This window comes from Chlorocebus sabaeus, chromosome 20, assembly GCF_047675955.1.
Source record: "Chlorocebus sabaeus isolate Y175 chromosome 20, mChlSab1.0.hap1, whole genome shotgun sequence".
In the NCBI taxonomy this organism is placed as follows: domain Eukaryota; kingdom Metazoa; phylum Chordata; class Mammalia; order Primates; family Cercopithecidae; genus Chlorocebus; species Chlorocebus sabaeus.
Genome location: NC_132923.1, coordinates 90,612,781 through 90,638,260, shown reverse-complemented (window position 1 = coordinate 90,638,260; position 25,480 = coordinate 90,612,781). Strand labels below are relative to the sequence as shown.

The 25,480-nt window shown below is 46.3% G+C and overlaps 1 protein-coding gene across 3 annotated transcripts in view; it reads left to right on the top strand.

The window, feature by feature from the left end:
- The first annotated feature begins 16,083 nt into the window (after positions 1 to 16,083).
- RAD54L (RAD54 like) overlaps positions 16,084 to 25,480 on the top strand; it is a 31,997-nt gene continuing 22,600 nt past the window's right edge. For 2 of the 3 annotated variants that reach the window (XM_037999172.2, XM_007978904.3), the window contains exons 1-3: positions 16,250 to 16,955; positions 17,059 to 17,145; positions 18,554 to 18,673. In XM_037999172.2, coding sequence (XP_037855100.1) covers positions 16,953 to 16,955; positions 17,059 to 17,145; positions 18,554 to 18,673 — 210 coding nt within the window. In that variant the 5' untranslated portion in view covers positions 16,250 to 16,952. The other variant, XM_037999177.2, reaches the window with a different exon arrangement.

The window sequence follows — 25,480 nt, the reverse complement described above, 5'->3', positions numbered from 1 at the left end:
CTTGGTCGATTTATTCCCTCAACTACTTGCTCCCTAACCAAGATTCTTTTGAAGCAAAACCGATATCATACCAATTTACTCTGTAAATGTTTTAGCATGTATCTCTAAAAGACAAGGATTTTTATTACCATTATTGCACCTAAAAAGTTAATAAATTGTCAGTATAATAAAATATAGTCGGTGTTTAATTTTCCCATAGACTTCATTTTTTAAAGTTTTGGTACCAGGGTTATGCTGGCCTCCTAAAAAGAGTGAAGTGGTGTTTCCTCCTCCTTTGCTTTATCTTTATGTAAGGTAGGTAGTAGTATTTAGTATTTGACATAATTTGCTTAGTGAAATCATCTGGGCCTAGAGTTTTCTTTATGGGGACGTTTTTTGTTTTTTTGAGGCAGGATCTCACACTGATGCCCAAGCTGGAGTGCAGTGACACGATCATGGCTCACTGCAGCCTTGACCTCCCCAGGCTCAGGTGATCCCCCGACCTCAGCTTCCTGAGTAGCTAGGACTACAGGTGTGCTACCATGCCTGGCTAATTTTTGTACTTTTTTTGTAGAGCCAGGGTTTTGCCACGTGGCCCAGACTGGTATGAGGATGTTTTTGATAACAGGTTCCTTTAGTAGATATAAGGCTATTTAGACTTTTACTTTCATTTTGAGTTAGTTTTGGTAAGTTGTTTTTTTTTTCTCCAAAACATTTGTCTATTTTATCTAAATTGTCGATGTTATTGGCATAATGTTGTTCATAACATTTCCGGCCAGGTGTGGTGGCTTATGACTGTAATCCCAAAACTTTGGGAGGCCGAGGCAGGAGGATCTTTTGAGCTCAGGAGTTCAAGACCAGCGTGGGCAACACAGTGAGACCTCATTCTTACAAAAAATCAAAAAATTAAGCCGGACATGGTTGCTCATGCCTGTAATCCCAGCACTTTGGGAGGCCAAGGTGGGCAAATCACAAGGTCAAGAGATCGAGACCATCCTGGCCAACAGAGTGAAACCCCGTCTCTACTAAAAATACAAAAATTAGCTGGGCGTGGTGGCGTGTGCCTGTAGTCCCAGTTACTCAGGAGGCTGAGGCAGGAGAATCTTTTGAACCCAGGAGGTGGAGGTTGCAGTGAGCCGGGATCTCGCCACTGCACTCCAGCCTGGCGATGGAGCCAGACTTCATCTCAAAAAAAAAGAAAAAAAAGAAAAATTAGCTGGGAGTGGTGGCAGGTACCAGTAATCCCAGCTGCTGAGGCAGGAGAATCGCTTGAGCCTAGGAGGCAGAGGTTGCAGGGAGGGCAGAGGTTGCAGTGAGCCAAGATCGTACCACCACACTCCAGCCAAGGCTACAGAGTGAGACCCTGTATAAAAAAAAAAAAAGAAAAAAGAAAAAAAAAAAACCATAACATTTTCTTGTTTTTTGTTTTTGTTTTTGAGACACGGTCTCCACTCTGTCGCCCAGGCTGGAGTGCAGTGGTGTAATCTTGGCTCACCGCAACCTCTGTCTCCTGGGTTTGAGCGATTCTCCTACCTCAGCCTCTTGAGTAGCTGGATTATAGGTGCATGACAACATGCCTGCCTAATTTTTATTTTTATTTTTTTTGTGTGTGTGTGGTTTTAGTAGAGACAGGGTTTCACCATGTTGGCCAGGCTATTCTCAAACTCCTGATCTCTAGCAATCTGCCTGCCTTGACCTCCCAAAGTGCTGGGATTACAGGCATGAGCCACTGTGCCCAGACTCTTAATTTCTTACAATTTGTTTGTTGAAGATTCTGGGCTATCTGACTAACAGAATTTACTGCAGTCTGGATTTTGCTGATTACATACTTATGATGCAGTTCTAAATGTTCTGTGTCCTTGCTATGTCCTGCAAATTAGTAGCTGGATCCAGAGGCTGGATTAAACTCTGATTTGATCACTTTGGCAAGACATTAGAAGGCATATGAATCAGTGGGCGCAGTGGCTCATACCTGTAATCCCAGCATTTTGGGAGGCCGAAGCAGGTGGATCACCTGAGGTCAGGAGTTCGAGACCAGCCTGCCAAACATGGCAAAACCCTGTCTCAAATAAAAATACAAAAATTACCCAGGTGTGGTAGCAGATTCCTGTAATCCTAGCTACTGGGAGGCTGAGGCATGAGAATCACTGAACCTGGGAGGTGGAGGTTGCAATGAGCCATGATCATACCATTGGACTTCAGCCTGGGTGACAGAGTGAGATTCCATCTCAAAAAAAAAAAAGAAAGAAAAAGAGAAGGCATATAAATCTAATTTCTCTATGCTTGTGATTTTTTCAAGTGTTGCCTGTATTAATTCATTGGAGATTGCAAAATGGTGCCTTAATTCTATAATTTTATTTTATTTTATTTATTTATTTTGAGACAGGATCTTGCTCTGTCACCCAAGCTTGAGTGCAGTGGTCGGTTCACTGCAGCCTCCACCTCCAGGGTTCAGGCGATCCTCCTACTTCAGCCTCCTGAGTAGCTGGGACCACAGGTGCAAGCCACCACACCCAGCTAATTTTTTTTTTTCTTTTGTAGAGATGGGGTTTTGCCATGTTAGCCAGGCTGGTCTTGAACTTCTGAGCTCAAAGCGATCTTCCTGCCTCGGCCTCCCAAAGTGCTGGGATGACAGGCGTGAGCCACTGCACCCAGCCCTAGTCTTCATTTCTACAATGATTTTTTCTTGTATATCCAGTTCTTTCCTCATTCCTTTCAGAATTAGTTCTGTCATCTCGTTTCTGAGTTTTTCTAATTCTGATGTATGTTCTTTCATGTATTATATCATTTTTTTGGTGTCCTTTAGCTTGTTTGTAGTTTTGATATGTTTTGTGGCACATCTTTTTGGTGCACTTTCATTGTCTGTAGTAATGTTATTCTTCTGGTTCTTTTATTTTTTAAGAAGGCTGGAGTACAGTGGCGTGATCACAGCTCACTGCAGTCTCGACCTCCTGGGTTCAAGTGATCTTCCCACTTCGGTCTCTTTAGTAGCTGGACCACAGGCATGTGTCACAGGCATGTCACCACGCCCAACTAATTTTTGTATTTTTAGTAGAGACAGAGTTTCACCATGCTGGCCAGGATGGTCTTGATCTCTTGACCTCGTGATCCACCCACCTCGGCCTCCCAAAGTGCTGGGATTATAGGCGTGAGCCACCACGCCCAACCCTTTTTTTATTTTTTATTTTTGTAGACAGTCCCGCTCTATTGCCCAGGTTGGAGTGTGGTGGCACGATCTCAGCTCACTGCAACTTCTGCCTCCCGGGTTCAAGCGATTCTCCTGCCTCAGCCTCCCGAGTACCTGGGAGCCAAGTAGCCACCACGCCCGACTAATTTTTGTATTTTTAGTAGAGGCGGGGTTTCACCATGTTGGCCAGGCGGGTCTCGAACTCCTGACCTCAAGTGATTCGCTTGCCTATGCATCCCAAAGTGCTGGGATTACAGGCATGAGACACTGTACCCAGCCTTGACTTTGCTACTTTTCTATTGCTCATTTTATGTGAAATTAGTTTTTTTGAACTGAAAGAATGAGGTGAGGTTCCGGAGAGTTTTTATAACATTATAGAGCTCCCTCATCTGTTGTTGCCTGTGGCACCCTTCTGCAATTTCCTGGCTCTGTTCCCCTCCTCCATGTCGGTCTTTAGCTCCTCATTTTTCCTCTGTTGTCCTCATCCTACTACATATTGATTCCACTCAGAGCTATTTTCTTTCTTATTTTTATTTTTTGATTAAGTGTCTCATTCTGTCACCCAGGCTGAAGTGCAAGTAGCAGTATCTCTGCTCACTGCAGCCTCACCTTCTGGGCTCAAGTGATCCTCCCACCTCAGCCTCCTGAGTAGCCAGGACCACAGGTGTGTGCCACCACACCCAGTTTTTTTAATTTTCGTAGAGACGGGGTCTTGCTATGTTGCCTGGGCTAGTCTCAAACTCCAGGGCTCAAGTGATCCTTCTGTCTTGGCCTCCCGAAGTGCTGGGATTATAGGCAGGAGCCACTGTGCACATCCTCTCTCCCAGGAATTTATCCTCAGTGTGGGGCATGGTCATAGAAGGAAGCCCTCGTGGGTCAGTTTTGACAGTTTATAGGGAACCAGACCTGTTCCTGCCCTTTAGTCCTTCCCACTGTGGGCTCCTTTCACTCACCTGCTATTTCATTTCATTTTATTTTTTATTTATTTTATTATTATTATTTTTGAGATGGAGTCTCGCTCTGTCGCCCAGGCTGAAGTGCAGTGGCCCGATTTTGGCTTATTGCACCCTCTGCCTCCTGGGTTCATGCCATTCTCCTGCCTTAGCCTCCCGAGTAACTGGGACTATAGGTGCCCGCCACCACACCTGGCTAATTTTTTGTATTTTTAGTAGAGACGGGGTTTCACCGTGTTAGCCAGGATGGTCTCAATCTCCTGACTTCGTGATCTGCCTACCTCAGCCTCCCAAAGTGCTGGGATTACAGATGTGAGCCACCACGTCCAGCCTCATTTTATTTTTAAAATTAATTAATTTATTATTTTATTTTATTTTACTTTGGAGACAGAGTCTCACTCTGTTGCCCAGGCTGGGGTGCAATGGCGTGATCTTGGCTCACTGCAACTTCTGCCTCCTGGGTTCAAGCAATTCTCATGCCTCAACCTCCCGAGTAGATGAGATTACAGAGGTGTACCACCAAACCTGGCTATTTTTTTTTTTAATTTTTAGTAGGGATGGGATTTTCACTCTCTTGGCCAGGCTGGTCTTAAACTCCCGACCTCAGGTGATCCACCTGCTTTGGCCTCCCAAAGTGCTGGGATTACAGACATGAGCCACCACACCTGGCCTGTTGTTTTTTTTCCCTTAACTATACATTTGCTGTCTCAGTTTTTATTTGGGAATTCAAAGAGATTGAAAAGCTGCTACCATAGCCATCATCTTCCCAGATCTCCTCCCTTTGTCCTTTGATGTCTGTAGGATCTATAGTGGCATCCTTTCATTCCTGATATATACTTTGTGCTTCTTCATTTTATTCTTGGTTAATCTTGCTAGGAGTGTATCTATTTTCTTAATCTTTTTAAAGGACCATCTATTGGCTTTGTTAATTTTCTCAGTGTTTCTCTCTTTTCCATTTCATTGAATTTTACTTGATCTTTATTATTTTCTTCTTTCTACTTTGGGGTTGGTTTTGTTTGTTTGTTTGTTTTTGTTTTTGTTTTGTTTTGAGGCAGAGTCTTGCTCTGTCACCCAGGCTGGAGTTTAATGATGTAATCACAGCTGACTGCAGCCTCCACTTCTTGGGCTCAAGGGATCCTCTCACCTTAGCCTCCTTAGTAGCTCAGATTATAGGTATGCACCACCACTTTCAGCTAATTTTTTATTTTGTATGGACAGGGTCTTACTATGTTGCCCAGGCTGGTCTCAAACTCCTGGCCTCAAGTGATCCTTCTGCCTCAGCCTTCCAAAGTGCTGGGATTACAGACATGAGCCACCATGCCCAGCCTCCTTCCTTCTACTTTATATTTACTTTGCTCAGCTTCCTACAGCTTCTGCGTTTTATTTTTATTTTTTACATTTATTTATGTATTTATTTTTGGGACAGAGTTTCACTCTGTCGCCCAGGCTAGAGTGCAGTGGTGTGATCTCAGCTCACTGCAACCTCTGCCTCCTGGGTTCAAGCGATTCTCCTGCCTCAGCCTCCTGAGTAGCTGGGACTACAGGCGTGCCCCACCACAGCCAGCGAATTTTTGTATTTTTATTTTTATTTTTATTTTTATTTATTTATTTATTTATTTATTTGAGACGTAGTCTCACTCAGTTGCCCAGGCTGGAGTGCAGTGGTGCGATCTCAGCCCACTGCAAGCTCCACCATTCTCCTGCCTCAGCCTCCCAAGTAGCTGGGACTACAGGTGCCCGCTGCCACGCCCGGCTAATTTTTTGCATTTTCAGTAGAGATGGAGTTTCACTGTGTTAGCCAGGATGATCTTAATCTCAATCTCCTGACCTCGTGATCCACCCGCCCTGGCCTCCCAGAGTGCTGGGATTACAGGTGTAAGCCACTGCACCCGGCCACATTTTTGTATTTTTAGTAGAGACGGGGTATCACCATGTTGGCCAACCTGGTCTTGAACTCTTGACCTCAAATGATCCACCCACCTCAGCCTCCCAAAGTGCTGGGATTACAGATGTAAGGCACCTTGCCCAGATTATTTTATTTTATTATTTGAGAAAGGGTCTCACTCTGTCACCCAGGCTGGAGTGCAGCAGTGTGATCTTGGCTCACTGCAACCTCTGCCTCCTGGGTTCATGCGATCCTCCCACCTCAGCCTCCTGAGTAGCTGGGACCACAGGTGCATGTCACCATGCCTGACTAATTTTTGTATGCATATATATATACACACACATACATATATATGTGTATATACACACACATATATAATACACACACATATATATATATTTGTTTGTTTGTTTGTTTTTGTAGAGACAGGGTTTTGCCATGTTGTCCAGACTGGTCTCAAACTCCTGGATTCAAGTGATCCACCTGCCTCAGCCTCCTAAAGTGCTGGGATTATAGGAGTGAGCCACTGTGCCTGGCCCTCCAGCTTCTTAAGGTAGAAACTTAGATCATTAGACAATTGATTTTAAGCCTCTATTCTCTTATAAGCTATAAATTTCTCTCTAAGCATTCTTTATCTACACTGTATACATTTTTACTATTGTATTTTATTATTGCTCAGTTAAAAATGTCTTAAGGCCAGGAGTGGTGTCTCATGCCTGTAATACCAGCACTTTGGGAGGGTAAGGCAGATGGCCACGAGTTCGAGACCAGCCTGGGCAACAAAGCAAGGCCTTGGCTCTACTAAAAAGTAAAATTAAATTTAAAAAATTATTGGCCGGGCGCGATGACTCACACTTGTAATCCCAGCACTTTGGGAGGCCCAGTCGGGAGGATCACGAGGTCAGGAGATTGAGACCATCCTGGCTAACATGGTGAAACCTCGTCTCTACTAAAAACACAAAAAAATTAGCTGGGCGTGGTGGCGGGCACTTGTAGTCCCAGCTACTCGGGAGGCTGAGGCAGGAGAATGGCATGAAACTGGGAGGCGGAGCTTGCCGTGAGCCAAGATGGCACCACTGCACTCCAGCCTGGGCGACAGAGTGAGACTCCGTCTCAAAAAAAAAAAAAAAATTATTAATAGCAAAACATGGTGGTGCACACCTGTGGTCTCAACTATTGCAGGAGGCTGAGGTGGGAGGATCACTTGAGTCCAGGAGTTGAAGGCTGCAGTAAGCTATGATCAAGCCACTGTACTCCACCCTGGGCAACAGAGCAAGACCCTGTCTCAACTTTTTTTTTTTTTTTTTTTGAGACAGAGTTTTGCTCTTGTTGCCCAGGCTGGAGTGCAGTGGTGCACTCTCAGCTCACTACAACCTCCACCTCCCAAGTTCAAATGATTATCCTGCTTCAGCCTCCCAAGTAGCTGGGATTACAGGCATGCGCCACCATGCCCGGATAATATTTTTGCATTTAGTAGAGACGGGGTTTGATCATGTCGGCCAGGCTGGTCTCGAACTCCTGAACTCAGGTGATCCACCTGCCTCGGCCTCCCAAAATGCTGGGATTACAGGCATGAGCCATCACACCCAGCCTCAAATTTTTAAAAACACAAAAAATAAAATAAAATTCTTATAATTTCCTTTGTTATTTCTTCTTTTCCTGTGGGTTAAGTAGGAGTCTTTTTTTCTTTTTTTGAGTCAGGGTCTTGCTCTGTAGCCCAGAATGGAGTGCAGTGACATGATCACAGCTCACTGCAGTCTCAACCTCCTAGACTTAAGTGATCCTCCCACTTCAGCCTCCTGAGTAGCTAGGACTAAAGGCATGTACCACCACTCCTAGCTAATTTTTTATTTGTAGAGACAGGGTCTCACCATGTTGCCCAGGCTGGTCTCAAACTCCTGGTCTCAAGAAATCCTCCTGCCTTAGCCTCCCAAAGTGCTGGGATTACAGACATGAGCCACTGCACCCAGCCTAGAAGTATACTGTTTAACTACCAAATATTTCAGACTTTTCTAGAAAGTCTATTCTTACTGATTTCTCATGTAATTCAGAGAACATATTTTGTAAGTTGTTGATTTTTAAAAATTTATTGAGACATGTTTTATAGCCCAGAATGTGGCCCATCTGGGGAATGTTGCCTACCCCGTTGAAAAGAACATCAATTCTTCAGTTGTTGGGTATTCTGCAAGTGTCAATTTGATCAAATGTTTGATAGTATTGTTCAAGTCTTCTATATATTTGCTGAATTTTTGTCAACTTGTTCTGTCAACAGATGAAACAAACAGAAAACAAGTAGCAAATGGAAGCCTTAAATCTAAACATGTCAATGATTACACTAAATGTAAGTGGACTAAACACTGCAGTTAAAAAACAGAGACTGTCAGACTGAAAAAAGAGCTAGATTCATGTGCTGTCTACAAGAGGGATTTTATTTTTAGTTTTAGTTTTTTGAGGCAGTGTCTCACTCTGTCACCCAGGCTAGAGTACAATGGTGCATTGATGGCTTACTGGTCTTCAACCTCCTGGGCTCAAGTGATCCTCCCACATCAGCCCCCCAACTAGCTGGGACTACAGGTGCACACCACCACACCTGGCTGATTTTTGTATTTTTTTTTATAGAGATGGGGTTTCACCATGTTGTCCAGACTGGTCTTGAAATCCTGGGCTAAAGCAATCCACCTGCCTTGGCCTTGCAAAGTGTTGGGATTACAGGGATAAGCCACAATGCCTGGTCAAGAGATGAATTTTAAACACAAAAATACAAATACATTGAAGGTAGATGGTTGGGGCAAATACATCATGTAAACACTAATCAAAGGAATGTGGGAAATTAGTATTAGGCAAAATAAACTTCAAGAAAGGAGTATTACCAGAGAAAAAGAGGGATATTTTAAAATGATAAAAGGACCAATACATGAAAAATACTTAAAAATTTAAACTTTATGGACCAGGTACAGTGGGATACGCCTGTAATCCCAGCACTTTGAGAGGTCAAGGCAGGTGAATCACCTGAGATCAAGAGTTTGAGACCAACCTGACCAACAGGGTGATACCCCATCTCTACCAGAAATACAAAATTAGGCCTGGTGCAGAGGCTCACACCTGTAATCCCAGCACTTTGGGAGGCCGAGGTGGGTGGATCACAAGGTCAGGAGTTTGAGACTAGCCTGGCCAACATGGTGAAACCCTGCCTCTAGTAAAAATACAAAAATTAGCTGGATGTGGTGGCAGGCACCTGTAATCCCAGCTACTTGGGAGGCTGAGGCAGGAGAATTGTTTGAACCCAGGAGGTGGAGGTTGCAGTGAGCTGAAATCATGCCATTGCACTCCAGCCGGGGTGACAAGGCCAGACTCCATCTCAAAAAAAAAAAAAAAAAAAAAAAAATTTGCTGGGTATGGTGGCACATCCCTGTAATCCCAGCTACTCAGGAGGCTAGGCAGAGACAGGAGAATTGCTTGAACCAGGGAGGCGGAGGTTGCGGTGTGCTGAGATTGCACCATTGCACTCCAGCCTGGGTAACAAGAGTGAAATTTCGTCTCAAAAAAAAAAAAAAAAAAAAAAATTAGCCAGGCATGGTGGCACACACCTGTAATCCCAGCTACTCAGGAGGCTAAGGCAGGAGAATTACTTGAACTGGGGAGGCAAAGGTTGCAGTGAGCCGAGTTGCACCACTCTACTCCAGCCTGGGTGACAGAGTGAGACTGTCTCAAAAGAAAAGAAAAGAAAAGACAAGACAAGAAAAGAAAAGAAAAGAAAAGAAAAGAAAAGAAAAGAAAAGAAAAGAAAAAGAGTAATACACCCAGGACTGGAGTTGGAGTTTTATTATTATTCAAGTCGGTCTCCCTGAGCATTCAAGGATCAGAGTTTTTAAAAATAATTTGGCAGGTAGGGACTTGGGAAGTGGGGAGTGATGATTGGTCAGGTTGGAGATGGAATCATAGGGGTCAAAATGAGGTTTTCTTACTGTGTTTTGCTCCCGGGTGGGATGGCAGCACTGGGTGAGCCAGATGACTGGTCTGGATGGCGTCAGCTGATCCATCCAGTGCAGGGGCTGCAAAATATCTCAGGCACTGATCTTAGGGTTTACAATAGTGATGTTATCCCCAGGAGTAATTTGGGGAGGTTCAGCCTCTTGGAGCCAGAGGTTGCACGATCCTTAAACTGTAATTTCTAATCTGGTAGCTAATTTGTTAGTCCTGTGTATTGCTCCATTTTCACACCGCTTATAAAGACATACCCACCAATGGGAAATTTACAAAAGAAAGAGGTTTAATGGACTTACAGTTCCACGTGGCTGGAGGCCTCACAATCATGCTGGAAGGCAAGGAGGAGTGAGTCATGTTTTACATGAATGGCAGCAGGCAAAGAGAGAGAGTTATGGGAAACTCCCCCATATAAAACCATCAGACCTCATGAGCCTTATTCACTATCACAGATCAGCACGGGAAAAGACCTGCTCCCATGATTCAGTTACCTCCCATTGTGTCCCTCCCATAACATGTGGGAATTCAAGATGAGATTTGGGTGGGGAAACCATATTATCCCTCAAAGGCAGACTTATCCCCAGGCAGGAAGGGGGTCTTTTTGAGAGAAGGCTATTATCAATTTTGTTTCAGAGTCAAACAATGAATTGAAGTCCTTCCCAAAGTTGGTTTGCCCAACACCCAGGAATGAACAAGGACAGATTAAAGGTTAGAAGGAAGATGGAATTGATTAGGTCTGATCTCTCTCACTGTCATAACTCCCTCAGTTATAATTTTTGCAAAGGCGGTTTCACTCTGGCCTAGTCCTTTGAGTTATTGCTCTCAGATGTAGCATACCTATATATGTTATAAACACCAGTATATAGTGTTTGTTATATAGTTATAGTGTTTGTTTTAACATGTCATGTCTTTTAAAGAGAATAATTTTTTTAAAGTCAGACTTTTATATTAACCAAAGAAGTTTCCTACTGCTGCTGTAACAAATTGACACAAATTAGTGGTGGAAAACAACACAAATGAATTTTGAGTTTTGGAGGTCAGAGGTCTAAGATATGTCTCATTAGGGTAAAATCAAGGTGCTGGCAGGGTTGTGTTCTTTTTTGGAGGCTTTAATGGATAATCCATTTCCTTCAATTTTCCAGGTGACACTGACTCCTCTGCCCCCTTCTTCCATTGATGAGGACCCTTGTGATTACACTGGACCCATCCAGATAAGCCAGGATAATCTCCCCATCAAAAAGTCAGACAATCGGCTGGGTGTGGTGGCTCATGCCTGCAATGTCAGCACTTTGGGAAGCTGAGGTGGGTGGATCACCTGAGGTCAGGAATTCGAGACCAGTCTGGCCAACATGGCAAAACACTGTCTCTACTAAATATACAAAAATTAGCCGGGCGTGGTGGCATGTGCCTGTAAGTCCAGCTACTAGGGGGGCTGAGGCAGGAGGATCACTTGAACCTGGGAGGCGGAGGTTGCAGTGAGCCAAGATTGCACCACTGCACTCCAGCCTGGGCAACAGAGCAACACTCTGTCTCAAGAAAATAAAATAAAATGAAAGTCAGACAATTAACAGACTAATTCCATCTGCAGTATTAATTCTCCTTTGCTATGTAAACTATCACATTCCAGATTCTGGAGATTGAGGCATGACTTTTTTTTTTTTTTTCCTGAGACGGAGTCTCACTCTGTCGCCCAGGCTGGAGTGCAGTGGCCGGATCTCTGCTCACTGCACGCTCTGCCTCCCGGGTTTACGCTATTCTCCTGCCTCAGCCTCCCAAGTAGCTGGGACTACAGATGCCCGCTACCTCGCCCAGCTAGTTTTTTTTTTTTTTTTGTATTTTTTAGTAGAGACGGGGTTTCACCGTGTTAGCCAGGATGGTCTCGATCTCCTGACCTCGTGATCCGCCCGTCTCGGCCTCCCAAAGTACTGGGATTACAGGCTTGAGCCACTGCGCCCGGCCAACTTTTTTTTTTTTTTTTTGAGCCAGGGTCTCTCTCTGTTGCCCAGGCTGGAGTGCAGTGGTGTGATCTTGGCTCACTGCAGGCTCAACCTCTGGGGCTCAAGTGATCCTCCTGCTGTAGCCTCCCAAGCAGCCAGGACTACAGGAACACGCCACGCCACCACACTTCCATAATTTTTGTTTATTTTTTGTAAACATGAGGTCTCACTATGTTGCCCAGGGTGGTCTTGAACTCCTGGACTCATGCAATCCTCCTGCCTTGGCCTCCTAAAGTGCTGGGATTACAGGTGTGAGCCACCCAGCCTATGAACATCTTTTAGATGCTGTTATTCTGTCTACCACATCCATATATTTACCATTTTTGGTGATCCTCATTCCTTCCTGTAGATTGTTGGGTGACATTTATTTTTATTTTTATGTATTTATTTATTTTTTTAGATGGAGTCTCACTCTGTCACCCAGGCTGGAGTACAATGGGGCAGTCTCTGCTCACTGCAACCTCCACCTCCCAGGTTCAAGTGATTCTACCACCTCAGCCTCCCAAGTAGCTGGGACTACAGGCGCATGCCACCACACCCGGCTAATTTTTGTATTTTTGGTAGAGACGGGGTTTCACTGTGTTGGCCAGGCTGGTTTCGAACTCCTAACCTTGTGATCCACCCACCTCAGCCTCCCAAACTGCTGGGATTACAGGTGTGAGCCACCATGCCTGGCCTATTTTTATTTTTATTTTTTGGCACAGGGTCTCACTGTGTCACCCAGGCTGGGGTACAGTGGTACAGTCACAGCTCACTGCAGCCTCAACCTCCTGGGTTCATTGATCCTCCTTACCTCAGCCTCCTGAGTAACTGGGACTACAGGCACACACCACCATGCCCAGTTAATTTGTTTTTTGGCAGGATCTTGCTCTGTCACCCAGGATGGAGTACAAGAGCATGATCTGGGCTCACTGCAACCTCCACTTCCCGGGGTCAAGCAATCCTCCCACCTCAGCCTCCCTAGTAGGTGGGACTACAGGCATGCCCACCATGCCTGGCTAATTTTTGTATTTTTTGTAGAGACAGCATTTCACCCTGTTACCCAGTCTGCTCCTGGGCTCAAGTGATCTGCCCACCTCTGCCTCCCAAAGTGTTGGAATCGTAGGGATGAGCCATCAAGCCTAGCCTGTTATTTTCTTTAGTGTGAAGAATTTTCCTTAGTATTTCAAGTTTGATGGGGATGAATCTACTGTTTTTGTTGATTTTAAATTGTCTGTATTTTGTTTTCATTTTATTTTATTTTTTAATTAAAGGCTGGGCACAGTGGCTTACCCCTATAATTCCAGCACTTTGGGAGGCTAAGGTGGTAGGATTGCTTGAGCCCAGGAGTTTGAGACCACCCTGGGTAACATACTGAGACCTTGTCTCTACAAACAATCAAAAAATTAACTGGGCATGGTCATGCATGCCTGTGGTCCTAGTTACTTGGGAACCTGAGGTGGGAGGCTTGCTTGAGCCCAGGAGGTCAAGACTACAGTGAGCTGTGATGGCGCCACTGCACTCCAGCCTGCGTGACAAAGCAAGACTCTGTTTGGGGAAAAAAAAAAAAAAAAAAAAAAAAAAGACCTACTGTAATGCCACATCATCTCAATATATAGAATGTTTTCATCCTAGATTGGACACAGTGGCTAATGCCTATAATCCCAGCACTTTGGGAGGCTGAGGCAGAAAGATTAGCTCAGGAGTTTGAAACCATCCTGGGCAACACAGTGAGACCTCCAACTCTACAAATAATTAACAAAATTAGTCAGGAATGGTGGCACATGCCTATGGTTCCAGCTACCTGAGAGGCTGAGGAGGTCAAGGCTGCAGTGAGCTGTGATAGTGCCACTGAACTCCAGGTTGGACAACACAGTGAGATCGTGTCTCGAAACTTTTTTCTTATGCCCTTTGCAGAATTTTCCTCTGAAGAACAGCTTTTGTTCTGGCAGGGAGCTAATTTGGCTAGATTTTTAATTCCAAATCAATCATCTGCAGCAGAGGGCAGAAGCTAAAATCTTCATCCAGTTCTACCTTCTACCTGCTGCTTTTTTTTTTTTTTTTTGCTGGGTTCCTTGTTACCCCTGCACAAGTATACGTAAGCAGTCAACCAAGGAATTGGGAGGACTTGTTTTACCCAAATGTTGGGGCTCACCCCCTCTGCAATACTCTCCTTTTTAGGATTTCTCCTGTAACTTTTTGGTTGCCCTGCCTACCTCAAACTCTGTTCTCTGACACCTCAAGGTAATAAAGCTGTGTCTTCACACCAGAGTTCCTTGCAGATTGGGGAATGCCCTAAGCAAGAGGCCACAGCTTCTCTAATCTCACCAGTTGCAGTTGTATTTGGCCACTGTCCAGTGCCCTGGAATAATTGGTTTTTCAAAATATTTTTTTTCCCTAGAGTTTGTCATTGTTATTTGTGGGAGGGTTAATCTGACTACATTTATTTGCTATTACTGGAAACTAGAACCAGAAATATTTATTTATTTATTTTTGAAGCAAAGTCTCGTTCTGTCGTTCTGGCTGGAGTGCAGTGGTGTGATCTTGGCTCACTGCAACCTCCACCTCCTGAGTTCAAGCGACTCTCCTGCCTCAGTCTCATGAGTAGCTGGGATTACAGGTGCCTGCCACCACGCCCGTCTAATTTTTGTGCTTTTAGTAGAGACAGGGCTTCACCATTTTGGCCAGGCTGTTCTCGAACTCCTGACCTAAAGTGATCTGCCCGCCACAGCCTCCCAACCGATTAATACTTAATTAAAACGATATTTCTCTCCAGAATTCTTTGTTTTGAGATAGTGTCTTGCTCTGTTGTCCAGGTTGGAGTGCAATGGCACGATCTTGGCTCACTGCAGCTTGACCTTCCAGGCTCAAGAGATCCTTCCAAGCTCAGCCTCTGCAATAGCTAGGACTACAGCTGTGCACCACCACGCCTGGCTAATTTTTTTGTAGAGATGGGGTTTCTCTGTGTTGCCCAGGCTGGTCTGGAAGTCCTGGGCTCAAGCAATCCTCCCGCCTCAGCCTCCCAAAGTGCTGGAATTACAGGTGTGAGCCACCATGCCCGACCTCAGGATTCTTGATAACCCTGTGAGGATGGTTTAAGCTATAGTCAGGTGTGTGACCTTGGACAAGTTACTAGCCTATCTAGGCCTGTTTCCTCACTTACAAAATGGGGACAAGAGTAAACCTACCTCATAGTCATGAGCATTACATGAATTGTTATATCTTAGAAGCTCAGAAATGCCTGGTGGTAAATACTATATATATACACCCTTATCATTATTAGTGAGAACCTAGGTTGTGCATGCCACTGTTGGGTGCTTTAAACACATTAATTTACTTGTCAGAATAACCTTCGGGGGGAGGTACTATTCTAATGCCACTTTAGATATGAAGAAACTGACGTTTTGAGAGATTGGATGATTAAATCTAAGACTCCAAACACCACGCTTCCTCCAACGCGGTTTGGCCTTGGAGAGGAAGGCAGCTTCTTTCAAGACATCCCTGAGCGAGAAAGTCGCGTCATCTGGGGACTCCCACTGCCCGAGTCCACCACGTGGCAGTCTGGGCCGAATGCCTCTCCCCACTTTCTGGGTGGGCGAGGCCTGACTCCAACCCCGGCCCTCTGCTCTAGACCTGGCACCACTGTAGATGCAATCCAAACTCCCAGAAATGTGCCGCCTTTCATAATCCCCAGTTGTCCACAACAGGTGGTAACTCCTCCGCTGCTCAATGTGGCGTAAATCGTCCCTTCCATAGCTGCGGGACCACAGCTCACCGACCTGGGACAAACGCCCAAGACAGGGGCCGAATTCCAGATCGCAGGCAGTAATTCTGCCCCGCTCCTCCCCGCCCATTCCAGCTCTTCTAGCCCTGCCCCGCTCCTCTAGCCCAATCTCCCCTCGCTGTTGGCCCTGCCCCTCCCCGCCCAGTCCAGCTCTTCTCTCCCCGCCCCGCTCTTCTCGCCCAACCGCTCACCTCTGTGGGCCCCGCCCCTCGCCCCACACATTCCCCCTCCCTCCCCGCCCTCTCCCCGCCCCGTCCCCGGCCCTCTCTTCTCGCCCAACCGCCCACCTCTGTTGGCCCCGCCCTTCCACGTAAGTCACGCCTCCTAGTAGGTCAATTTAGCTTCTCCAGCTCCACAGCCCAGACTCCTCATTGGGCGCAGCACTATTCCCGCCTCTTCCTTGGGTCGCGAGGGCCGAACTCATCGAACACAGCCAATGGGTGATACGACAGCAGCGCGGCGGGAGGTTCGATTGACCTGGTCTTGGCGGGTCGGTGAGTCTAGGCGGCTGTTAACGCGCGCTTTGGGAAGAAGAAGGTTGAGAGGGAGGTGCTGGGGTCTGCGTCCATCTCTGTCGCTCTTTTCAGCCCCTCCTGGTATTCCCCTCCTAACCTGGGTCTTTTACAGGCCCCGCGTGGCTTCCTGCTCGACCTCCCTGAGTCTTATCCTGGTTTCCACCTCCAGCCCTGGGAAATCTCCTTTCTCCGGACTTGCCCTCCCCACCCAGGCCTCGGACTTTCACCACAGCTTCTCTTTCCTGGCCAGTGATTACCCACACCCACCCCCACCCCCACTCCCACCCCGCCCCGCCGCGCAACTACCTCCTCCCTTCACCCGGACTGGGACCATCATCCCCACTCCCCTCCGCCTAGTCTGGGACCATCATCCCCACTCCACTCCGCCCAGTCTGGGACTCCACCTGCCTCCTCCCCGAGTCCCACACTAATCTCTGCTTGGTCTCTTCCACTTTGGCCTAATCTCTCGTCTCGGCTTACTGAGGACGGACACTCTCACAGTTTGGGTCCAAACCCCAGTTCCTGGACGGAGTCCCGCCATCCATGCCCCCTCTTTAATTAGCCGGTCCTCTCAATAATGTAGCAGCCCCCTCTGCTGATTAGACCCTGGTCCTCCTACACGCTTAGCCGCTGCCTGCTTTTGACCTTTGGCTCATGGGTACTTGACGTTTTAAACTCCTAGGCCCAGGATGGTAAGTGTGGGCCTAGGGGTGACTGGGAGTAGCTCTGGGTCAGGGTCTAACAGGCCTAGGCTGCAGGATCCTTGCAGGCACTGTTTCCGTTCTCCCCTTACAGAGGAGGAGCTTGGCTCCCAGCCAGCTGGCCAAGAGAAAGCCTGAAGGCGGGTCCTCTAAAGATGAAGACTGGCAACCTGGCCTAGTGGTGAGCACTCAAGGGGACAGGGAAGGGGGGTTTTCTGTTTGGGCAGAAAAGAAGCCAGGACTTGGTTTCTAGGGTTACACAGCCAACTCCAGATGCCTCTTTTGTATGTTCAGTAAACTTTTAATGAGTACTTACTATGTGCCAGGCATTGAACAAGATTAATATAATCTTTGTCCTCAGAGTAGTCACTAGAAGCTAATATAACCTCAGTTTTCCTGGTGGGAAAAGGTATTCTAAAGCAAAAGAGCCGGTTGGATGGGACCTTTTGACTCTGTTTGGAAAAAAGGGCTACACAACAGCAATTAGCAGCCTGCTCTTTTGCTCTTTGTCCCCTGCCCAGTGTCACAGAACAGTAGAGTGTTCTGGGCCTCCCTTAGAGTCCTGGGCTCACTTGGGCCTAGATCTGACAGGTTGGGTCCTTGCAGTCCTTGCTCATACTGAAGTACAGTATATTCTACTTTAGGTTGGGCCCTGTGCGCTGCTTCCTGTTTTGGAGGCTTGCTGGGGCTGGCTATGGGCAGGACCTATGTAAACCAAAATAAATAGGACAGTGCAGCATGGACTTCAGAGAATAAGAGCAGTTCAAGAAGTAGGGGCTTGGCCACTGGAACTTGGAAGGAAGGGATCAGCTATGCAAGGACTAGAAGGCACTTTTTGGCAGGAGCAGTGTGCGAATAAGGTGTGGGGTGGGGGTGCTGGTGTTTGTTTCAGGTGTGTCTGATAGGATCACTGAAGCTTCAAATATCCTGGCAAACTGGCACAAGTGGGTTCTTGCCTAATGGCTTGGTGGGGTTTGCTCAATAGTTGTACTGTGGTGTGCAAGGGGCTCCTCTACCTGTGAAGGAGGCACATTGGCTGCCCCTTGCCACGTACATGGGTCTCAGACTTGAACTTGGGGCAGCATTCTCTGCAGCTGGGTCTGCTGTCAGTTGCTGGTTGCTGCTGAAGATGCTTTTAGTGCCAGTGTCCTCACGGCCATGGGTGGCCTGAGTGGGGAGTGGCCTCAGTGGCCTGGGAGTTGAAGGCAGCTGTACTCTTGCCCCTTGGAAACTCAGCGAAGTGTTTGGTTGCTCAATCATTCCATGGAGCTTTTGGAGTGAAGCTTTGGGGCCACCAGGACTCCATGCTGTTGGTAGACTTGCTCTTCACAGGCCCGTTTTATTTACCTTTTCCATTGCTCCTGCTCAGTTTAGGCAGGTTATTTAACCGCATTAAGCTCCAGTTTTATCACCTCTTAAATAAGGATAATAAATCTGTATGATAGAGTAGCTATGAAGATGATACACTGTAACACGCGTGAAGAATTTAGCACAGTGCCTGGCACTTAATAAGCACTTCAAGTGTTAGTTGCCATTATGGTGATTTCTGTGGTCTTCTAGACTTCACCTTTCCCAATTCTCTCTCCTAGACTCCTAGGAAACGGAAATCCAGCAGTGAGACCCAGATCCAGGAGTGTTTCCTGTCTCCTTTTCGGAAACCTTTGAGTCAGCTAACCAATCAACCACCTTGTCTGGACAGCAGTCAGCATGTAAGCCAGAACTGCAACCTGCATGTATATGTCTGTGCCCAGTCACTCAGCCTAGGTAGACTTCTGTCCCTGTAGAATCCTGTCCCTGTAGACTCCCTCAGTACTTTCTAGAGTGGCCAGAAGACACACATTTGTGGGGGCTTTGGACCTGCCCACAGCTGCTGGGGCCTGCTTAGAGAGGTGTGCCTAACTTGTGCCTGGTTTATAGTACCTACATGGGCACCAGATATCAGATGGTTCAGATTCCTGAGGAAAGGAGGGTAAAGGAACTAGGATCCTCATGTCAGCTCAGACTCTGACTCTGTATATGACTTTAAGGAGTACCAGAGTCATATATTTCCTGTAGTAAAGTCAAACTTAATCACCACCATGGCAGGTTCTGTGCATTGCCTCATGTAATTCTCACGTTTTAAGATGAGAAAACTGAGTCTCAGAAGGGTTAAGTAATTTGCTCAGAGTGGGTGGAGCAGATCTGCCTAGCTCCAAAGCTTTTCCACTAAGCTTTATGAGTAATGTTTTGAAGGAAAACTAGGAATACATAATGGAGATTAGTCATTGGTGCATTCAGCAAACATTTAAACACAGTTTTGTGGCCAGATGGGGTGGCTCACGCCTGTAATCCCAGCACTTCAGGAGGCCAAGGTGGGTGGATCACCTGAGGTTAGGAGTTTGAGACCAGCCTGGCCAACATGGTTAAGCCCCTTCTCTACTAAAAATACAAAAATTAACTGGGCATGGTGTCATATGCCTGTAGTCCCAGCTACTCAGGAGGCTGAGGCATGATAATCACTTGAAACCCGGGAGGCAGAGGTTGCAGTGAGTCAAGATCGTGCCACTGCACTCCAGCCTGGGCAAGAGTGAGACTTGGTCTCAAAAAAAAAAAAAAAACCTAACTAAATAAAAACAGTTTTGGGCCAGGCGCAGTGGCTCATGCCTGTAATCCCAGCACTTTGGGAGGCCAAGGCAGATGGATCACCTGAGGTCAGGAGTTCAAGACCAGCCTGGCAAACATGTTGAAATCCCGTCTCTACTAAAAATACAGAGAAAATTAGCCAGGCATGGTGGTACATGCCTGTAATCCCAGCTACTTGGGAGGCTGAGGCAGGAGAATCACTTGAACCCGGGAGGCGGAGTTTGCAGTGAGCCAAGATCGTGCCATTGCGCTCCAGCCTGGGCAACGAGAGTGAAAATCCATCCCCAAAACAAAAAAAACAACAGTTTTGTGTAATACTTGATAAATATAGATATATCGCATAAGTTATAAAACACAAACACCTGTGAACCCATCAGCCAGGACTAGAACATTGTCAAACCCATAATCCCTTTTCCCATCCCCAGAGGTAATCACTATCTTGAATTGTATCCATTATCTTTTGCTTTTATGACTGTTTTAGCATACATACAAAAATCACTAATACAGCCTCAGCAACAGAGACTCCATCTCAAAAAAAATAATCACTAATACATTTTTTAATTGGTTTTATGAACTTTCAAAAATGGTATTGGGTAGGCATGTTGGTTCACACCTATAATCCCAGCATTCTAGGAGGCCGAAGTAGGCGGATGACTTGAGCTCAGGAGTTTAAGACCAACCCAGGCAACATGATGAAACCCCATCTCTATCAAAAATACAAAAAAAAAACTAGCTGGGCATGGTGGCATGTGCCTGTTGTCCCAGCTACCTGGGAGGCTGACATGGGAGGATCACTTAAGCCTAGGAGGCAGAGGTTGTAGTCAGCCGAGATCGGTACCATTGCCCTCCAGCCTGGGTGACAGAGCGAGACCCCATCTCAAAAGAAAGAAAATGGTATTAAAATGGTGTGTAATCTTCTGGGACTGTTTCATTCAGGATTTATTCAAAGTTGTCCTGTGTAACTACATGGCATAAGTGCAGTTGTGTGAGTGCATAACAGGAGACCTATGGGTCTGGAGATTGGGGAAGACCTGCCTCTGAAAGATGTGCTGTTAAGTCTTGGAAGATATGAGGGGTTAGACAGGTGAAGAGAGTGGAAAACATTCTTATTTATTTATTTATTTTTTGAGACGGAGTCTCGCTCAGTCGCCCAGGCTGGAGTGCAGTGGGGCAATCTGGGCTCACTGCAAGCTCCGCCTCCTTGGTTCACACCATTCTCCTGCCTCGGCCTCCTGAGTAGCTGGGACTACAGGTGCCCACCACCACGCCAGGCTAATTTGTTTTGTATTTTCAGTAGAGACAGGGTTTCACCGTATTAGCCAGGATGGTCTCGATCTCCTGACCTCGTGATCCGCCCGTCTCGGCCTCCCAAAGTGCTGGGATTACAGGCGTGAGCCACTGTGCCCGGCCAGGAGTGGAAAATATTCTAATAGAAGGAACAGCTTATTGGAAAGCCTGGCAACAATAGAGGCAGGTACTGAAACGAGAGTGTGGGGAGTTGGGGGATGGTGGTGAGAGATGAGAGTTGGAGAGCTATGCAGAGGCTAAGAGTGGAAGGCTTTTCAGAAGCCATGCTAGGAGAGTCTGGACTAAGGTCACTGAAGAGCTTTAGAAGTGTTTTAAGTGGGGGTGGGAGGTAACAGCAGTGTAGAATATCTTTTGGATGCGGAGAGACTGGAGGTAGGGAAACTAGTGAGAAAGCTATTGCAGGTGGCCAAGCAAGAGAGAATTATGCCCTGGACGTGGGTTTTAGGGGAATGGGGAATGGGAAGAAGTAGGTGGATTTTGAGAGATACTTAAAAATGACAAGTGGAAAAACTTGGGATTGATTACATGTGGGGAGAGGGAAAATTGAGGATGAAGTTGGGATTTTAGGCTTGGGCAAAGTAGATGGATGGTGGTGCCATTTGCTGAGATAGGGAACGCAGAAGAGGAATGGCATTTGGTGGGAGGGAGATGGTGGGCACTGTAATCGGGGGCCCATGAAGTTGAATGTATTATACAAAAGCTATTGTCTTTTAATAGCAAAGTTACAGGAATAGAACAGAAGATAGACAACATTAAAAATGTACTTGCAGGCTGGGCGTGGTGGCGCATACCCGTAATCCCAGCACTTTGGGAGGCCGAGGCAAGAGGATCACTTGAGCCCAGGAGTTTGAGACCAACTTGAGCAACACAGTGAGACCCTATCTCTAAAAAACAATAAATAAATTGGCTGTATGTGGTTGCATGTGACTATAGTCCCAGCTACTCTGGAGACTGAGGTGGGAGGATCATTTGAGCTGAGGAAGTCAAGGGTACAGTGACACATGATACTGTCACTGCACTCCACCCTGAGTGAGAGACCCTGTCTCAAAAGGAAAAAAAATACTTGCATATAGGAAAATTCAGAAAAGTATAGTTAATGGGTAGAATCTGCTGTGTGATAAGAATGCTACTAACACTGTTTAGTTGCTGTCAATAAGAAATTGTATTTTAAAAAATCCATTGTCCAGAAGATATGAACAGGTTTGTTTATAATTGTTATAGAATTGAAGTGCTGAAACTTGTTCACTGAAACATTTTGACTTGTATTAATGCTTTACATCTCTACGTTTATATTAAGAATTCACACAAAAGGCTGGGCAAGGTGGCTCACGCCTGTAATCCCAGCACTTTGGAAGGCTGAGGTGGGCGGATCACGAGGTCAGGAGATCGGAGATTGAGACCATCCTGGCTAACACAGTGAAACTCCATCTCTACTAAAAAATACAAAAAATTAGCTGGGCGTGGTGGTGGGCGCCTGTAGTCCCAGCTACTTGGGAGGCTGAGGAATGGTATGAACCCGGGAGGTGGAGCTTGTAGTGAGCTGAGATCACGCCACTGCACTCTAGCCTGGCGACAGAGTAAGACTCCATCTGGAAAAAAAAAAAAAAAAAAAAAAGCACACAAAAAATGAAAATGGTGGAAAAACTGCAATACCTAATTTCTGTCCCTTGTTTTTCTACTCACGGTGATATACTTAGGTATTCCTTTTTTTTTTTGAGACAGGGTCTTGTGCTCTCACCCAGACTGGAGTGCAGTGGTGCTGTCTTGGCTCACCTCCTTACTTACCTCCATTCTCCTTCAGCTGGAGCTTGGTGAGCTAACACTGCACTTAGAGAGCAATGGTGGTCTTTAATTCCTTTTAAAATCAGAAGAAAAATAATACATAGTAATCTAGCCTGATTATACTATTATATTTATCTTTATACCAACGCAGTCTTTTTTGTTTTTGTTTTTTCTTTTTTTTCATAGGGAGTCTTGCTCTGTCGCTCAGAATGGAGTGCGGTGGCGTGATCTTGGTGCACTGCAACCTCCGCCTCCCAGGTTCAGCCTATTCTCCTGCCTCAGCCTCCTGAGTAGCTGGGATTACAGGCACCTACCACCATGCCTGGCAAATTTTTGTATTTTTAGTAGAGACACGGTTTTACCATGTTGACCAGGCTGGTCTTGAACTCTTGACCTTGAGTGATCTGCCTGCCTTGGCCTCCCAAAATGCTGGTATTACAGGCGTGAGCCACTGCATCTGGCCTTTTTTAATTTTTTTTAATGGAGGAAGGGGCCCCAAAGGCAAAAGTGCCTGGGGCTCACAAGAGTCATAGTGTGGCCTTGGAGATGAGGACTTTAGCCTTAGACATGATGATTTTGAAGTCTCTACAGGAGATCTAGGTCTGCAGTTGTTTGCAAATGTGGATGTGGAGTAAAGTATAACTAGAAATATATCTGGGACTCATTAGCATAGATATATTTTATACCTGGCAAATGGATTGGTGAATGTGTAGTCAGAAGATCTGAGGGCTAAACCCTGAGCCCTGGGGAGCACTGACTTTGTTTTTTTTTTCCTGAGACAGGGTCTTGCTGTGTCGCCCAGGCTGGAATGCAGTGGTGCGATCACGGGTCACTGCAGCCTCAATCTCAGGCTTGGGTATTGCTGCCACCTCAGCCTCTGGAGTAGCTAGGACCACAGACGTGCGCCACCACACCTGGCTAATTTTTAAATGATATGTAGAGACCAGGTCGCACTATGTTGCCCAGGCAGGTTTCAAACTCCTGGGTTCTAGCAATCCTCCTGTCTTGGCCTCCCAGAGTGCTGGGATTACAGATGTGTGTCACTGCAGCTGGTTGGGAGCACTGAGCTCTGGGAGTGGGGTGAGGGTTAAAAGGCAGAGGAAAAAGAACTCATTAGGGGACTAAAGATGAGATCCCAGAAAGGTGGAGAGTAGTGTCATGGAAGTCAAAGGCAGAAAATATTTGAGAAAGAGTGGCCAGCTTCGTCAAGTAAGATACATGTCCATTGGAATTAGGGTCATGTAGGCCATTCGTGATCTTGGCCAGAGTGGAAGGGGCAGAAGACAGGAAGAGTAGGAGGAAAGAAGGGGAGCTATATAAACTTAGTAGAAGTTTGCCTGTGGAGGGGAGGAGATAAAGAATCAAATGAATATTTGTTTTTAAGATAGGAGATAATTACGTCCATTTTAAATACTGGTAAGAGCTAGTAGAGAGGGAGAGGCTGAGATGCAAGAGTGATCAGTCATAACAGAGTGATTCTCTGCAGAAATGGGAAGCTTTAGCCTTGGTGGGGAGGAGGGATGCTGTCATCTATCAGAAGGAAAGATTGATATGAATTATCAGTAACCAAATGAACAGAGAATGAGAGCATGCTCCCTCCCTGCCCCCTCCTATAAAGACTGGTGAGTCACCAGACCAGATCCCTGAAGGTTGGCCATTCTTTTTTTTTTTTTTTAATTATTTATTTATTTTTTAATTTTTTTTGAGACAGGGTCTTGCTCTATGGCCCAGGCTGGAGTACAGTGGTGTGATCTTGGCTCACTGCAACCTCCGCCTCCCAGGTTCAAGTGATTCTTGTGCCTCAACCCCCCAAGTAGCTGGGATTATAGGTGCCTGCCACCATGCTCAGCTCAGTTTTTTGTATTTTTAGTAGAGAGGGCGTTTCACCATGTTGGCAAGGCAGGTCTCGAACTCCTGACCTCAAGTGACCTGCCTGCCTTGACCTCCCAAAGTGCTGGGATTACAGGCGTGCACTGTGCCTGGCCAGCCATTCCATTTTGCAGACTGAGCCCTCAGATGTTTTTGGCCAGGGGTCTCCACATTCTTCCTTGCCAGTTATGCAAGCCTGTAGTTCTCCCTGCAGAACCTATGGTTCCTGTGTTCTATTGAAAGTCTTTTTAAATTTGGAGCATACATTCTTGGATACTCAGAGCCTCAAATCTAGCCTTCTATACTGATAATTTTGAAAATATTTGTGTTTTAGAATTGATGCCATATTAAAAAGAAAATTAGGGTCCATCTCCTTTTCCTCTTATTTGACTTAAGAGTAGCTTTTTTGGCTGGGCGCAGTGGCTCAAGTCTGTAATCCCAGCACTTTGGGAGGCTGAGACGGGCGGATCACAAGGTCAGGAGATCGAGACCATCCTGGCTAACACGGTGAAACCCCGTCTCTACTAAAAAACATACAAAAAACTAGCCGGGTGAGGTGGTGGGCGCCTGTAGTCCCAGCTACTTGGGAGGCTGAGGCAGGAGAATGGCTAAACCCGGGAGGCGGAGCTTGCAGTGAGCTGGGATCCGGCCACTGCACTCCAGCCTGGGCAACAGAGCGAGACTCCGTCTCAAAAAAAAAAAAAAGAGTAGCTTTTTTTTTTTCCTTTGAGGCAGGTCTTGCTGTCACCCAGGCTGGAGTGCAATGGTGTAATCATAGCTCACTGCAGCCTTGAACTCCTAGGCTCAAGTGATCTTCCCGCCTCGGCCTTCTGAGTAGCTGGGACCATGTGCCACAGTGCCTGGGTAATTTTTAAATTTTGTTTAGGGGGTGTGTCGGGCGGGGTCTCACTACGTTGCCTTAGACTGGTCTCAAA